General features: G+C 41.9%; 1 protein-coding gene across 1 annotated transcript in view; it reads right to left on the reverse strand.

Annotated features, from left to right (window-relative positions):
- Window positions 1–3,510: 3,510 nt before the first annotated feature.
- The window catches only part of cntn3b (contactin 3b), a 47,830-nt gene continuing 37,644 nt past the window's right edge, over window positions 3,511–13,696 (reverse strand). Inside the window, exons 14-23 of the mRNA XM_029501790.1 lie at window positions 11,164–11,281; window positions 10,164–10,322; window positions 9,878–10,027; window positions 8,178–8,248; window positions 7,551–7,785; window positions 7,019–7,128; window positions 5,500–5,686; window positions 4,439–4,551; window positions 4,181–4,346; window positions 3,511–3,644 (exon numbers count right to left, since the gene is read on the reverse strand). Of these exons, the coding sequence (XP_029357650.1) occupies window positions 3,553–3,644; window positions 4,181–4,346; window positions 4,439–4,551; window positions 5,500–5,686; window positions 7,019–7,128; window positions 7,551–7,785; window positions 8,178–8,248; window positions 9,878–10,027; window positions 10,164–10,322; window positions 11,164–11,281 (1,401 nt within the window). The 3' untranslated portion in view covers window positions 3,511–3,552. The remainder of the gene's footprint in view (window positions 3,645–4,180; window positions 4,347–4,438; window positions 4,552–5,499; window positions 5,687–7,018; window positions 7,129–7,550; window positions 7,786–8,177; window positions 8,249–9,877; window positions 10,028–10,163; window positions 10,323–11,163; window positions 11,282–13,696) is intronic.

Consider the following 13,696-nt stretch of genomic DNA (forward strand, 5'->3'; position numbering starts at 1 on the left):
AAACCCCAACACAAATTCACAAACAATGATTAACATGCACAATTTTAGTATACAAGACAAAACAGTTACTTTTCAATATGAAAATGTCACTCTACATGTAAGTATCTCACAGAGATCATTGATTAATACACCAGTATTAAGGTTGAAGAACACACTATATAAAAGCAATATGGTTGTCTTTGATGGCCATGTTTAAAAAATATATGCAAGCTATTTACACCGCACCAGATACACTCCTCCGAGCAACAGCAATCACAGAAACCAATGGAACCAAACTGACCTTGTGGATATAAAGTAATGTTGTTCTGTGATAAACACACTTCAACCACTTCAGCTGGTGGTTCCCTTTAGATTGTACTCGTAATGTAATTTCTCAAGCAGAAACAAAAGTTTTGCTTTCTTATGTGAGCAAGAGCAGAGGAAAAGAAATATTAGGCTGAACTACAACTATGTAAACAATAAGAAAGCTCTTGAGAAATTGCCACACATTTAAGCACTGTAAATTAATAACCTATTAGCCTGACATTTGGCGATGAGGTTACATTATTTGGATATCTACGGAAATATTAACACCACTTGGATCAAGTATTTGCACACACAGGCTGCGTTGAGGCCCCGTCACACCAGAACGTGGCACAGCAAAATCCATCCAGACATGGTTGTGGGGTAAAGCTAGTTACTTAACTACTGTATCTGAGAAGCGAGTACCTATAAAAACTGGACACGCGATAGTGCTAGTCAGCCACATAAGCTTTATGAGCTTCTTTTTATTTCTATTATCTTTTATTTTCATTTCACACCTGTAACACTTACTGCACTCGCTTTCAAACTAATGAGCTTGTCAGTTAGCGAGCTCATTAGCTCAGGTGATAGCAGGACATTAAGTTCACATAGTTAAATGTACAATCAGAACTGGTCTCTACAGACCATGCCTCTTCTTCTGGAGCGTGCTATACTTTGACAGGAGAGGGATAAATACAAAATGGATGGACCAACGCAGTTAATAAGCTGTTAGCAACCTGCATTTTGGATTTTTTTGGTCAATTTCATCAGATTTGATCACTGTGACACTGCAAAATAGGTTCACCGAAGTCACTAAGACTTGACACTAATGGCATCACTTCCACCAATTTGAATTGAAATGTCACTGTTTTTTATCCTGGTGTGACTGGGCTTTTATGCAGCTAGAAAGAAAGATACAATAGTATTACTGCAAGAGCACAACAGCTCAGCAGCGGTTCGACGTGTAACTTAAAAGAATCAACCAGCCAATCAGTTTCAGGCCACTGCTCCAATTCAAAGTCACAATCTACCACTACACTATAAAATACTTGTAAAATCTGTGAAAAATTGAGCAAATAGATAAAATGAGATTTCTGGTAAAAACCAAAACAAACCACAACAATAAAAAAGGAGAGAGAGAGAGAAAAGAATGACGTGCCTGTGAAGTCTTCTGATAAGTGGTAAAAATAGTGGAGGGCATCTGAAACATCCCAAGATGTAACATAACAGAATGAGGGCTATGAGAACATGGCCATCAGTCAATCAAGCAGCTGAATTGTGACAGCTGTAATAATGGGCCAGGAAAATCAATATCCCATTGACTGGTCTGCAGCAGTCCAATCAACGAGCACAGGGCTTTATGAAACCAGTCAAGGAGCAGATAGGACAGCCTGATTATGTCGGCCGTTTGGACTTTTTTACGAGGCCTCTGGGGTCTGCACACCTGTTCAGATGGCTAAGTGAGGACATCCAGTCACCTTGCATCAATTCCTTGTGCTTTCATTCGACTTTGGGGTGAGGTTGTAGGAAGGGGGTGGGGAGGGGAGTAGATAGAGTGCAAAATGCAGACGACGACAGCCTCCAAGCTAATGACCGTACACAGCCCCATGTTCGGCAAAGGCACAGTAATGTGTAGCAGTTCAGTTGACTGTATCCTTCCACATCCACATGAACATTGTCAGGACCCCAGTAATCACACCTCAGCTTTTACTTGGGTGGTTTTTGACAGACTCATCCACATGATAAAAGGGCGTGAAAAGTGGCTCCCTCAGCAGAGTTGCAATGTTCTGTTGTTGCTGCTCAGTCTGGTATGTGTCCAATAGATGGGATGGGGTGGGAGTATAATGACAGCCATGCCTTTCACCCCATTTCCAGTCAGGGCTCTTTTCACTGCACTATTGGCATCAATTATTCTGATGCCTTAATAGCCCATAAATTATGCTTCCGATGGAGTCATACATTTATTATACCACAGACCATAAATACTCTGACCAAAATTTCCTCCATATATCTCATTCTACAGCGACTTCCCTTAAGCTTCCAACCCATTCTATCTTAGGTGCTCGGGTGTACTTGTCTTAATGAAAATTTGATCAATATACCCTTAACAATAATGTGCTTCTTTCACATTCTGAGTTTCCTGTCCTTCATTGCTAATTGCTGTGGAAACCAAAGCAAACAATGCCTCCTCTGAAACATGAATCTTACTCGCAAGCTACTTGAAAAGGAAAGAAAGAAAAACAAATCCGAGTGAGCTATAATGAAGGCACTGTTATCCGTAGTCCACTGCGTTCAGAGCCAGCTCGTCATCTGGGGTGTACATGGTAAATGTTCTGTGGTGAGATATGCATAACTAGAACACAGGTCATCTAAATGTAGGGAAGGAACAATACACATGGGATCTGCTTGACATAGTAACATCACACGTCTCTCTTCTCTGCAATCCTGGCTTTTAGACTAGACTGAGATTGCAGGATTGTGATAGGCATTTATTATTTAGAGGCGCATGAGATAGAGAGCAAAATGCCAAGGTCTATCAGAGTATTGTAGAGTAGCCTAAAGCTCAGGAACATGTGGCTCTTGAATGGACTTAATTTTATTTCAGAATGCAGAGATAAGCCAGTTTGAAGCAGAGTTGATCTAGTTTTATATGCATCTTTCATTTCTTCTTATTTATCAAAGCCTGGTAAAACTTCTCAAGTCTGCAATGGAGGGTTCTTTTGGCCAAAGCTGCAAAAAAAAAAAAAAAATGACTGTGGTTATTATCATGGTTCAGCTTAACCCATAAGATTAATTTTGAGAGATTGGATACATCCTTGAAGACTTCATCTTGTGAAGATGAAGTCTTCAGTGTACAAAAAACTTTTGATAGAGGGTTCAAGAAACCACCTACTTTGGTATGGACTGTATGTTTAAAATGGATTTAAGGCATCAGTATCTCCAGAGATACTAAGAAGATAAGTTATACAGACATCATAACTTATAAAATGAAACCTAGAGCATGGCGGCACTTATGACACTGGAAGAAATACCGAAAGATATCATGCACGCGGATCATCACATCTCAATTTGACGGTCCTTTAAAAGAAGTAGCGTGGTCCCTTTAAGAATTTGGTGCAGTCCAGTCCATTCCAATCTTTCCCAGTCCTGCCACTGAAGTCCAGGCCCTGTGCCAGTCCAGTGGAGGGTTAATGCTGGACAGGCTGACTGAGGGGATGTGGGTGGTGGTGGGGGGATGGGGGTTTGCTCCACGTAATCTCTGATTAGACATCACCACATGGAGCAGAGCAGTGCACTGATGAGGACTGCAGAGAGGTCCAGCGGACTGAAGCCACTCGCTCCTGAGCCTCGCGCTCCCATGCCTGAAACCAAAACCAGCGAAACTGCTTGTGAAGGACTAGAAATGCCCCTGCGATCAAAAGAAGAAAACATGCTCTCTGCTATGCTTGCCTCTAAAATTTCTGACAAGTCATCATAAATCAAAAGGCAACTGTGAATTTTTTTCTCTCCCATATCTCCATTATTACTTTCTTTCAACAGGAGAGGCTATTTAAGTATCTGGAGAAGATAAAGTTCATATCACATGAAAGAGGAGAGTGGCAAACTGAGCTGCCTCACAATTTTGCACAGCAGCAGGATGGAAGCACGGTACTGCTTTATATGCTGTGGCGCTGTGCAGCCAGTCAACAAGGAATAATAACCCAATGGCAGAGATGGATGACACCGTGCACGCATTTCTAAAAAGGTCGCTTTTCTCACACTCAAAATAAGTCTATTACACATGGTTGGAAGGGGATACAATGACGCCAAATTAAACGCTCTCTCTGAATAATCAAATTCTCACTTTATCAGAAGGACGGGGAGCAGCACAAAGAAGGAAAGACAACAGTAAACTCACTGAGTTTGTGGATGTGAATGGGTTCACTGCCCACACCGTCTCCTCCCTCACTTGTGGCTTTGATCTGAATGAGATAGTTGTCATTGGTAGAGAGGCTTAGCTCCACAGTGGTTTTGTTAGTCAGGATAGTGTTGATGTCATTGTAGCGATGTCTCTTCAGCAGCACCTGAGGCAGGAGAGGGTGACAAAAGAAATGAGCTCATGCAAAAAAATGTCATCAGCGATTCTGGAGAGAAATCAGAACAACCTGGGACCTACCAAATATCCAGTGACCTTTGACTCTGTCTCAGCGGCTACTACGGGATCCCAGTGCAGCGTGAGCGTGGAGCCAATCATGTTCCATTGTATATTGAGAGGAGCTCGATCTGGAGCTGCAAAAAAAAAAACAAAAAAAAACAAACAAAAAAAACCAAACAGAAACCCAAAAAACAAACAAAGAAATAAAAAAAACACAAGTAAAGGTATTCTGTAATGCAAGATATCTGGTTGCTGTACTGTAGTAGCGTCTAAATTGTGGCTGCAGCAGAGCACCACATGAATTAAGATGAGTGAATTCTATGGTGGGTTGCTAAACAGCTGAAATTAAGTCCAGGTGGGATGCAAGTGGAAATGCTGTGCATGACTGTCCTCTGTCTGGATCCTGTTGTCTGTCCACCATTGTTACCTAATAAATGCACAAAATCTAATTTTATAAATGCTGCAGATGTTATTTTCTCCAATTGTGAGGTTGTTTTCTTCATTTCCATGCATTTTGTCTATTTGCATTTGTTTTCATGAGATGCATTGCATCAAGCTCTCTGGGCCATAATTGAATTTTCACAATTTTCTCAGACAAAACTGTGCTGTGGAGCACTGTGCGACCACTGGCAGCAAATATCTGGCCACAGGAAATGAATGCGATACAGTCAGGTGAACCCTAATCCTTTTGGTGTAATGACACACGAGCATCTCATGGTTATTTTTCTTACTCTTATTTCAAAATGTCTGAAGGCTGCAATATCTACAATTTGCAACACTTGGTCCAGTTCAGTTTTTACATCCATCCCAAATACCTGAATTGTCACTACCACTACATTTCACTCAGCCCACTTTTTTTTCTTTTTTTTTTTTTACGTCTCTTTTTGTCGTCTTTTATTCCCTCCAAGGCAAATGAAAAGCTCTCTTGTCAGATAAAATTTTGTGATCCGAGCCAATAAAGCTGAAGAAATGGAACGCCTCTCATGTTGAGGACAGTTCGACGTCATTGGAGTCAGGCTGACATGGTTCATGAACGAGGACCATTTAGAAATGATTTCAATGCCTATGGGGAATGGACTCACGTGGTTTCTTTGTGGTGGTGTTGATGGGGGCTGACTGCGGCCCAGGGCCAGCTGTATTGAAAGCGGCCACAGAGAGGTAGTACACTGTGTTCGCTTTCAGCCCTGTGATGTTCACCAGCGTGTAGTTTCCAGATATGCGCACTTTGCCAATAGTGTCAGGCTTGGTGTCATCTTCCCAGTACACAACCTATTTGTGCAGGGGGGGAAAAAAAGAAGTCATGGACAGGGACACAAACAGCCTGATTCTAGTGGTGCATTTCACTGCATTATTGAAATTCATCTTCCATCAACAAATCTGAAATGCAGTTTATATTACAGGGGGGGGGTGATGATGATGAATACATTTTTCAAGAGTGCAGTCTCAATTACTGATGCACATCCTCTCAAGCACGCCGGTCATATAAACAGGACATTAGTGGGTCATATGATAACTGACCCAGGAAATCAAGATTCATGAATGTTGCCTGTTCTGTTTACGAAAAACAATCTCAACTCTTATTTCTCTATGAGGAAACTGGATATTAAAAAATGAAGAGGTTATGGATGTTACAAGTATTTCAAAATGCTTCATCTGCAAGAGAAAAATCATGCTTTTTTCAGTGAATCAGGATTTTGCCCTCTGTAAAAACAAGATTCGGAGTTTCCTTTCCTTAAGGCTATTTGCCTCAAATTAAGGGTGCAGGTGAGGCCGTACTGTGTTAGATAAAGCAAACTTATTTGCCACTTGATTTGGTTCCTCTTCAATATTCATGTGTCTGGTATTAAGTGACATAAGAGTTAAGTCACTAAGTAATTTAACAAAACGTGAAGTCTGCTCTAAGGGACACGCCTACTCACCCATCTCCCATAAATTTTTGTATTTGAAATTGGTTATCATTTAAAACCAAGTATGATTCGCACCAAGATTCACCGTTTACCGGAATGTAATCTTTGAAGCAGTCATGAGTTATTACATTAAACATGAAATTGGATTGCATTTGCAATCCTGACAACATCCAATTAAAGGTGCTGAGTCTCACACATGTGCAGCCCACAGCCCCGGAACCTATACTGTTGGTGGCCTATTGAGATTCAGCAGCTTAAATCCACTTCAGAACAGCATTTGGAGAAATGAGCTCCGTTCTGAAAGGACAATGTAGCCAGCGCTATGGCAACTGGAGAGCTTTGTGTGGAGGCCCAGAGGTGACAGATATTGAAAGCGCACCGTTGGGAGGAAAAACAACAAAGCCCTGTTTGCATTCTTGAATGGATGAGGGATTTTATTTTCCTCGAGTGGGTTTGCCATTGGTTGGCCAAAACTGTTGGGTCATTTCATGGTATTGTGCTTTAAAACTGAATCTCTGTGGCAATATATGAGGCCGAATATTGTAAGTAAAAGATAAAAAAGACAAAACTGAAAAACTTATTTGAAGAACAATGAAAGGATGATTTCGGGCTGATAACCAAGCCATGAGGAAGGACTACATTATCATGTAATTTAAAAAAAGGAAAGATGATTTTGTAGTGAGTCATAACGCACCTCATATCCAAGCACTCTTTCAGCAAGGGCAGGCAGAGCTTCCCAGATCACTTCAATTTGTGCAGCAGATACACTTCGAGCTCTAACCCTCTTAGGAGCCACACTGGGGACTGTAGAAATAGAGCGACGGTGAGAATCCCACAAACTCATCCAACACCATCACACACACTAATAGCAATAAGAGCAAAAGGCACTGAATAGACCTGTAGTTTCACTGAAAAGCTATTTCTCCACTCTCCTTTAATGGGGTCTGTGACTGACATAAGGGAAGACTATCTGCCCAGTAAATTCAATTAACAGGATACCTCACTGACAGCACGGTGTGGGAAGTGTCTGCTAGGATTTCCTGTAATCTACCAGCGTGATGACTAATATCAAGTTGACGTTCCGAGCTAGAGAGGGGAGGGAACTAACAACACTGGAACTAAAGAACTCGTTTCATCATTTCTATTCAAGGACAGCCATGAGGAAAGAAATTAGAGTTTATTTGAACATCACTCTGTGCTGCTGGGCTGTGAGGTCCGTAGTTTACCTTCCTCCGCCGAATACACGTTTGCAATAGAGCTGAACGGACCCTCCCCACGGTTGTTGTATGCCCCCACTTTGACATCAAAAGGCGAGAAGGGTGGGATGGTGTCGTTACGGAAGACGTAGCGTGACACGCTGGTTGTGGAGATGACGGCTCGCGTCCATGTGACCGTGCCCACTGGCCTGAAGGCAATGATGTAACCAAAGCCCTCTCCATTCTGCAGCTCCTCTGGCACAGGCTGGGAGCAAAACACAAAACTATAGTGATATTAAAACGCATACAGACAAAGGCACAGACTGGCCCGTGTCTGCACTGTACCTCCACAAGGGACTCTGTGATTAGTCACAGCCTCTTTCTTCAGGCCATCACCACCCAGAACATTCCACAGTCACCTTTTACCTTATCTTTTTCTCATGCAAGACCATGTTATTGTGGCTAAAGAGCAAAACTCTTCAAGGAAGTGCTCTCTGTGCCTGCTTTTGGAGGGAGAAATGGCTGTTGGAGGCTGAGCCACAGGAGAGGTGCCTCGCTCTAATGTGGGTCATAAAATTGCTCCGTTCAATTCTGCACAATTAAGCAAAACCATTACTCTGCAATAGAGAGAACAGTAAAATGTGACAGATGACTTACCTCCCATGTTATCACTAATTCAGACTTTGTGCCACCTCCACCTCCGACATCAGTGGGAGCTGTATCAGGGACTGAGAGGTAAAGCCCGGAGGGGAGCAATTAGAGCACAGTTTACAAAGCTCAATGACAAGCCTCAACTATACTTGTAGCCTTATGACATTGCTGCCTGCTGCAAATATTTTCTTATATTTTATGCCCCGCAAATCCCTCGCTGTGTGCAAACACAAACATTTCAGAAAATTGTGAATTACTGATATTGCCCAGATGTCACTGTACATAAACCTCAAGCCAAGATTTGTAATTTTTGCAAATGACATTCGACTCAACCCACTCCATCCTTGTTCCCACTCAGCTTTGCCATCATACTGTGCAGCACAGTGTGATGGCAAAGCTGTAAGTGTAGGTGGAGGAGCAGTTGTGCACATCTTTATAGTATCCTTTAGCAAGTGAAGCATCACATCTAATGTGTTATATCAGCAAATGGTTAAATCAGTATCTGTGATGCCTGCGTGTGGTTGCTTGGCAGGACTGAATCCTGGAAACTAAGATCCTGGTATCATTCCAGAATTCTTGCCTACATCTGCTCCCATTTCCTGGAAAAAAAAAAATTACTTGCAGGAACCTGGGACTTCATGTTTGTATGCATCTGTGCGTTTGTGCATTGCTGATTGTATAATAGGTTTACAAAACCTATTACCTAATTAACCCTAGCATGTTACAGCAAAAGATATATTCTTACATTTATCATAATTCACATAATGAAACAAAATATTCTTTGAAATCATGCCACTACTGAAAACCCTCACGCTTTCAGCCTCGGTCTCACACTTACCAGAGTAATGTGGCACAAGTAAGAGGAAGCCACAAAGCCACTCTGATAAAAAATATAGCCACTTAGGTTACATAAGCTGTACATGGAACAACAACCGAAAATTGGGATTCAATGTACAATTCAAGCGTAAAAACCCCAGTTTGCATTGCTCCAATGGTGGAAACTCGCACATCTAGACTTTTCCAACATGTACAGAACCTTTTCATTATGATTTCTGACTATAGTCTAAAATTCCCATTTATATGACAGCGAAATGTGTTTATTTCTCACAGCAGTTCGTATTGTTGCATCTGAAGCATGTTCGTGCCTCCAAATGAGAAAGATGCAGTGTGCATTTACACATTTGATATGGTGCCAGTTCAACTTTTCAAATCTGCTGGCAGGGGACCGGACTACAGAGCAAGACTTTAGAAAGAAATTCCATGTTTCTCGAGCTTTGCTTGGTTCGATACTTTCATCATACATTTGTAGGCTTTGCTATTGCTACGTAGCCAATGCTAGCATTCGCAGCTGTTTACTTACCAGCCCAGACGGAAAGCTGCAACTTCAGCACCAAATTTAAGTCCTTTACTCTTCAACGGCTGTCTGAAGGACTTTATTGTTTTACTTTTTTTCTACTAAAGACAGTACGATAACCATCTAGCCCCAGGTCAGCTGGCTCATCCCTTTCTGATACGAGTCAGTCTGCCCTGAGGAGTTAGTGCTCCTCACGGTGGGGCCCCTGCCAATTACATCTGATAATACAGCAATAGCAAAACTTACATTTAAGTGATCTAAATTCAAATTCAAGTTGTGAAAGTCTAGGCAGAAAAAATCAAATCTCCAAAAAAATTATCAATCTATGTATTTGATGTTTAGTTTTACGTACTGGTATCCTCTGTCCTGGTCTTGGTTGAGGCTGGGCTGGGCTCCCCCAGGCCTACAGCATTGCGGGCCACCACCCTGAACTCGTACTCTACCCAGGCATTGAGACCCACCACGGTGGCTGTCAGCATATTTCCATTGACCACTTCTGGCACTGCAATGTGGAAATGAGACCCATAAAAAATCAGGCTACTGCACAAGTGGACTCATATTAAACGATAAATAAATAAATACCTACATAAGGACCACATGAATATTACAAGGAGGACAGGAGGAGTGTTCCACACTACCTGTGTCAACAGCCTGCCATCCCACAGTAAAAGGCGTGCGGGCCTGGATGATGTAGCCAGTGATGGGGCTGCCGTTGTCTCTTCCGGGAGTCCAGGAAAGCTGCGCTGTGCTGTCAGTAATTTCCTCGACTGACACTTTGTCTGGAGGACCTGGAGGACCTAAATCAATCAGGCAGTAGGGAGGGTGAACACGAGGTGATCACCCACTTCAAGAAGGCCATAACTAATCTCATGTTCCATATCAAGGCCATCACACTCTCTTTAATTAAGGGCTATGTCCTTGCTGTCTGCATACAGGGACTTCACTGTGTGTGAGAGGTGCGTGACTACAAACTGACAGCCAAACACATGAGTGGAAAAACAACCTGGATGGGATCATTTTTGAGAAAAAGTAAATGGGATGAGAGGGGGAAGGAGTCACCGGTGATTAGAACACAATGAAAACAACGCACCATGAGAGAGAAAGGAACGATTGTTTGTGTCTGCTTCACTCAGCCTGGCGTTACCATGTTGTTTGCTTTGCTGCTCCATTATTCAGATAGCTTCCATGATATTTTGCCGATGTGTAAATGAGCCAATTATAGTCATTTTCTGTGATAAACATTGCCTCCTCAAAGCACCTGGGACAGCCATTACAGTTTGTTAAGGGCATGAATACCAATGTAAATCACCAGAGATTAGCCTGCACACTGAGCCAGATATGCCGAGCACATACCAACAAAGCCAGCTCAGCTGAGCCCAAAGTCACACATGCCAGTGAGTGTGCCAATTTCTGGATTTTTCAGCAACACAGATATATAATGTAAACAGAAGGTGACATAACTATGACCAATGTTGTTCTCCCTCACTATGTATTCACAAGTAGCCTGAGGGATTTTGCACATTTTACTTATTTGCTCATTAAACACTTCAACAGTCCCATCATTGTACAGTAAATATTACTGGGTATTCATACACCGGTTTACAAAAACAAGCTCTTAAATTGAATTGGCACTCTTACCTTTGACAACCAAGATTGCAGAGGTGGACAGGCTCTCCACATCAGTCTCAATAACACAGACATACTTCCCTCCATGGTTCAGCTGGATGTTACGAATCATCAGATCCCCTGATATGCTCTGGAGGAGAACATTGTTGTTGGAAAGAGAATACAGCTGAGTAAGAGATGTAGTTTCGTTTCATCACTAAGCTTTTGGCTCGGGGATGTTTGAACATTTTTAATGCTTTGCAAAATTGCATCGTCTCCAGGCCACTGATTTTTGCATCTCTTCAAACATCAACAACAGACATGGCAGATGTACTTTGCACAAATAATGCCATTGGCTGTCCTTCAGGGCCTACCTGACCACCACCGTCCCTCCCCCTTCCAGCACCAGCGCTAACTGCTCCCCAATCCCTCCACCCCCGCAAACAGCTACCAGACACACAGAGGACACCAAAAACAAACACTGTGTAGTTAATTGGCAAGGCAATCCTAATTATTTTGTAATTTCATAAGCTCAAGCTAGAACAGAGAGTATAGCTCTGAGTGTAAAACACAAATATTATTTTACACAAGCTACATGCAAGTGTTGGCCATGAGGGAGTGGAACAAAGCATCACAACAAATACTATTATCTGTATAATCTGTATAAGAACAGTTGCTTTATTTGTAAATAAAAAAAGGGACAATTTTTAAAGGATAACACTGCTGTTACTTCTTCATATTTTTTATATATATATAAAAAAAAAAACAAAAAACCTCACTAACAATGAAGTTTGTCTCTTAGTTTATAGCACATACTCCTTATCTGAAGAAGCATTACGCCCCAAGACAATCGGTTTCTACAGAATAACTACATTTTTAAAAACAAATAACAAACACGGTATTTCAATCACAGTTGAAGTTTTATAAAAGGAATAAAAAGTTAACGGCTGAAGACTTTTTTTTGACCGTGGATTAACAACCATTTGGTATGCTAGAGGGTATTACAGCACATAGGAGGTACTGACTCGAAATAAACTACAGAGCCCATGTTTGTTGTTATGAAGGAACGTGTCATCCAGTGAATCAGTGTGAGTCACTCATGTTTTATTAATAGGCTTAAGGTCTTTGTGACACAGAGCAACAACCTACGTCAAGATTTTGATGCAAAGAAAATAATTGCCTGTCTACGCTTCGCCAATTCTGGCCGTCCCAGACAAAACACGCTCATAATTCCAACATGGTGGTCCGAAATCACAGGGTTTAGTGACCATAGTCAGCTTTTGGAAAAATTCTCTGCCTGCAATATAGTTCTCATAAATAATGTACCACATAATTTGACAAATGCACTATAAATACTACACTGGAGCTTCACAAGTTTCCTGCATTAGAACGTGAGATGTTTTTGCAGGACAATTAACCGAGCATTCATCAAACAATCTGACAACTGACGCAAATTAGAGCAGAGGTATTATTAGACCCATGTTACAGTGTGACATGCACAGAACTTGTCAGACTGCTTTACAGGGACTAACTGTTTGTTTTTGTCCTCCATATGAGGACTTTGACAGTGAAAAAAATGAATTGAAAGATAATTGGCCTTCTCCTTTAAAATGACATATGCCAAAGTTAAAAGTCGTTTAAGTGTATTAACACATTTGTTATTATTCTCCTCTCATTTTCGCTGTGCATGGAGAGCTTCCTCCTGAAAGTCACTGCTATAGGTCCTCTGTCACTAAGCATGTCAGCCTCTAAAACGGAGTGTGTTGCTTTAGAAACGAGCCCCCCGGGGGTAAGACTTGGCACAGTCATTGCAGATTTCATCACCCCCAGCGGCTAGTGATCATAGCTTCATTCTGCAGCGGCTGGACATGAACTCCCGTGGATCTCCACCTCTGAAGCGCCTGACAAAGCAGAGCTGAGCTGAATGGCACTTTCTCTGTGGCCATGGGCGAAAGAAACTAACTCTCTTGCTATCCTCTCTTTCCCTCCCTCCCTTTCATCTCCACTTCTTCCACCTGACAGTTTTTTGCTCGCTGCTCACCATGTCTGATTTTCTCTCCAGTGTCAGCTGCCACCTGGCCAACCTGAGAGCTTGCATTTGAAAGCAAGGCGTCCTGCCTTGGCAAGGGGGTAGTGATGAGGCATATTTCCCTTAATTATGTTAATTCATTCATCAGAAGCTGCTGATCAGGGGGCCGGTAATCTCTCTGGACAGGGGAAGCAGATTCTGTGAAAACCTTAGCTCATGTTATGCCTACACACAGCTCAATGTCATTACTAATTGGCGTTTGCATTCATAAAGATATGAATTGGCATGTCCACAACACCACGAGGGCACTAATATATGATGCCAACCTTTAACACGTGAATCCCATGGATTAGGCCGCTGACCTTGGATGATAAATTATACTATAAAAAGCAAAAAGATTCTGTCAAGCCATTTCATAGTGACAAGCTCCGAATAATTAGTTTTGCCCTTCATCAAAAAGAACAAATATTCAACAAAGAGCCATCACTTATCATTATTTCAAGACATAAGGATTTGAAATGAACATTTACTCGTGCC

Source organism: Echeneis naucrates, chromosome 5 (assembly GCF_900963305.1).
Source record: "Echeneis naucrates chromosome 5, fEcheNa1.1, whole genome shotgun sequence".
Lineage (NCBI taxonomy): Eukaryota > Metazoa > Chordata > Actinopteri > Carangiformes > Echeneidae > Echeneis > Echeneis naucrates.